Below are 2400 nucleotides of genomic sequence, written 5' to 3'. Positions count from 1 at the left end.
TGTCTTCCCTGTTTCATTCTTTGTTGCCCTTGCCGAGTCATTTCCGGCAGCTGTGCTCTCTCAGGGCTCTTGGTGGGGACGTGTGGCTTTTTTGAGTCTCTCTCACACATGCAGGAGGATTGGTCTCAGCATGCACCTCGGGTATCTCATCCTCGCTGCTTTCCTGAGGCAACCACTAGGTAAGCACTGGCTTTGACTGGAGGCTTGATTCCTCTTCCCCCCAGGAGACCCTCACCCCCTCAACAGTTCTCTGCAGGGAGCTGCTCTTGAATTATGGGCAAATGTTGGGAAACATCAGATCACACGGGTGGATTTGCACCTGCTTTCTCAAGATGCAGATACCGATGGAAAAGAAAAATGAGACCAAGAGGAAGCATCTCCTCTGCTGATCATCTTAGACCCCTGCCCTTCCTTGTCTCTTGCCAACCATCCACCTCTCTCTGCCTCTCTCTGCTGATCTGTCTGGGCCCAGCGTTTCACAGACATATGACTGCAGAAGCTCTTTGCTCTCTCAGCAGTACCTATTTTCTGACGCACAGCACTTCTGAAAGATGATGCAGGGACATGAAAGCTCTCTCATCCCACTCTCATTCTTAGGGTGTGCCAGTATCTCTCCTGGCTGGCACATGTCATGCAGCATGCCCTGGCTATCCATTGCTCCTGTGTGATTGCAATGCCAGGGCTTCCTTTTCCCTCCCCGCCCTTGACCTTGGAGCCTTTTGAGAGCACAGGGAATGGGGAGCAGGATGAAACTTCTCACAGGAGTTCCCGGGTCCCTCACCCTGCTGCAGGTGTCCTGGAGCCAGCACAGGAAGGCCAGGCACTACAGGCTCTTCCCTGGAGCCTCCAGGCAGTAGGAGAGTGAGGATGGAAGACCTGGGTGAAAGCACAGCTCTCTCTGGGGGTATCCCTGTGGGAGGTTATTGGCATTACTGTGCTATGGGATCCACGCTGAGCTGAGGTCTCAGACCTCCTGCCCAAAGACACTCACCACCTTGCTGTTCCCACCCATGGGGGTCTTGCTGCAGAGCAGGACACAGGGAACTTTCTCCTCTGGCACTTTGCATCCCCTCTTGTTTTGCATCTTGGAGCCTTTCCCTGCACAGCCGCTGACCCTTGCTTTCTTCCAGGCACCATGGGGCAGACCACCGTCACCCAGCAAGAAGGACAAGTCACAGTCAAGGAGAGAGACACCTTCCAGACCACCTGCACCTACCAGGTCACTAACTTTTATGGATTGTTCTGGTACCAGCAGAGGAAAGGCCAAGCCCCACAGCTTATCTCATATCAGGCAGCAGCTGGCCCCAGGCGGAGTGGCCGTCTCACCACATTGCTGAACACCACAGGGAAAAACAGCCTTCTCCAGCTGGAGGAAGTCGAGGTCTCTGATGCTGCCTTGTACCTCTGTGCTGTGCAAGACACGCTGGTGCAGGAAGCTTCTTTGGCTGTGCAAGAAGCCAGGGGAGAGAGGGCATTGGTTTGTGTGAGGCTGAGCTTGGGGGAAGGGGCCCTCAGCTCTCCCCTGGCAGTGTTGCTTGCCCTGTACACCCAGAGCTCTGCAGGTCAAAATCCTCTTCCAGGAGAGGACAGTGTCAGTGGCTTGAGAGGAAGAAGAAGGTGGTGAACGAGTCTCAGGTTCCCTCGTTTTCACCGTGGGTTATGTGGTTATCCTGCCCATGGCTTTGGAGAAGTGATGGGCAATGTAGGAGGTTGGGACCGCTTCTGCAATGGTTCCCTGCTGCTCTTAACTTTCTGGTTTTGTCTACTGCACATTGCTGCTTCAGGTATTCCTGCAAGCCTGTTCCTTAGAGTACCTGCTCCGGGATGTGTCCCTCAGAGGTCAGAGTTCAAAGTAAGACGAAAAATGTAAATAACATGCCACAGGACAATGCTCCTTCCAGGAATTACATGCTTACAACAATTTTGGAAAATACTCAGAACTACTCTGTGGCTCCTCCAGTTGCTGCATGCCTATGTGCTGTGATCCAGAGGACCTGCTGTCCCCCAGTGCACTGTGCCGGTCCTTGGAGGCCTCCTCATGCCCTGCCTCGTGGGCTTTCCCCAGCCCTGCCTCATTTCTTCTGCAGTGGGACCAGGCTGTACAACTCTGTACAAGAGCACAATGGGGGAAGAGACCTCCAGGCAGAGGTGGGCAACAGGCCCTGCCAGGAGAAGAGCCAGCTTTGAGGAAAGCTCCTTCATGCTCGGCAGAAGGCCAGGCACCACAGAGCAGCCATGGGGGCTTGGGCACTGGCTGCTGTCCTTGGGCTCCCTGTCTGGTGGGAGCTGGGGCTGTGTGAGAAGCATGAGGCCCCTGGTGTGTGGCCTGGCCAGGCTGATTTCAACATCAGCCTGTGAGTCACCTTAGCCCTGCACACCTGTGTAACTGCTGGGCTGTGC

At 54.8% G+C, this 2400-nt stretch overlaps 1 gene segment (V, D, J or C); it reads left to right on the top strand.

Annotated features, from left to right (window-relative positions):
- LOC128140717 (T cell receptor alpha variable 1-1-like) lies at positions 1-2400 on the top strand. The segment is given in 2 exon segments: positions 1-179; positions 1131-2400. Coding segments are annotated over 2 exon segments (543 nt in total).

Source organism: Harpia harpyja, chromosome 4, assembly GCF_026419915.1.
Source record: "Harpia harpyja isolate bHarHar1 chromosome 4, bHarHar1 primary haplotype, whole genome shotgun sequence".
Classification (NCBI taxonomy): Eukaryota; Metazoa; Chordata; class Aves; order Accipitriformes; family Accipitridae; genus Harpia; species Harpia harpyja.
The sequence above is the reverse complement of the archived record's forward strand: the minus strand, read 5'-3'. Positions and strand labels throughout refer to the sequence as shown.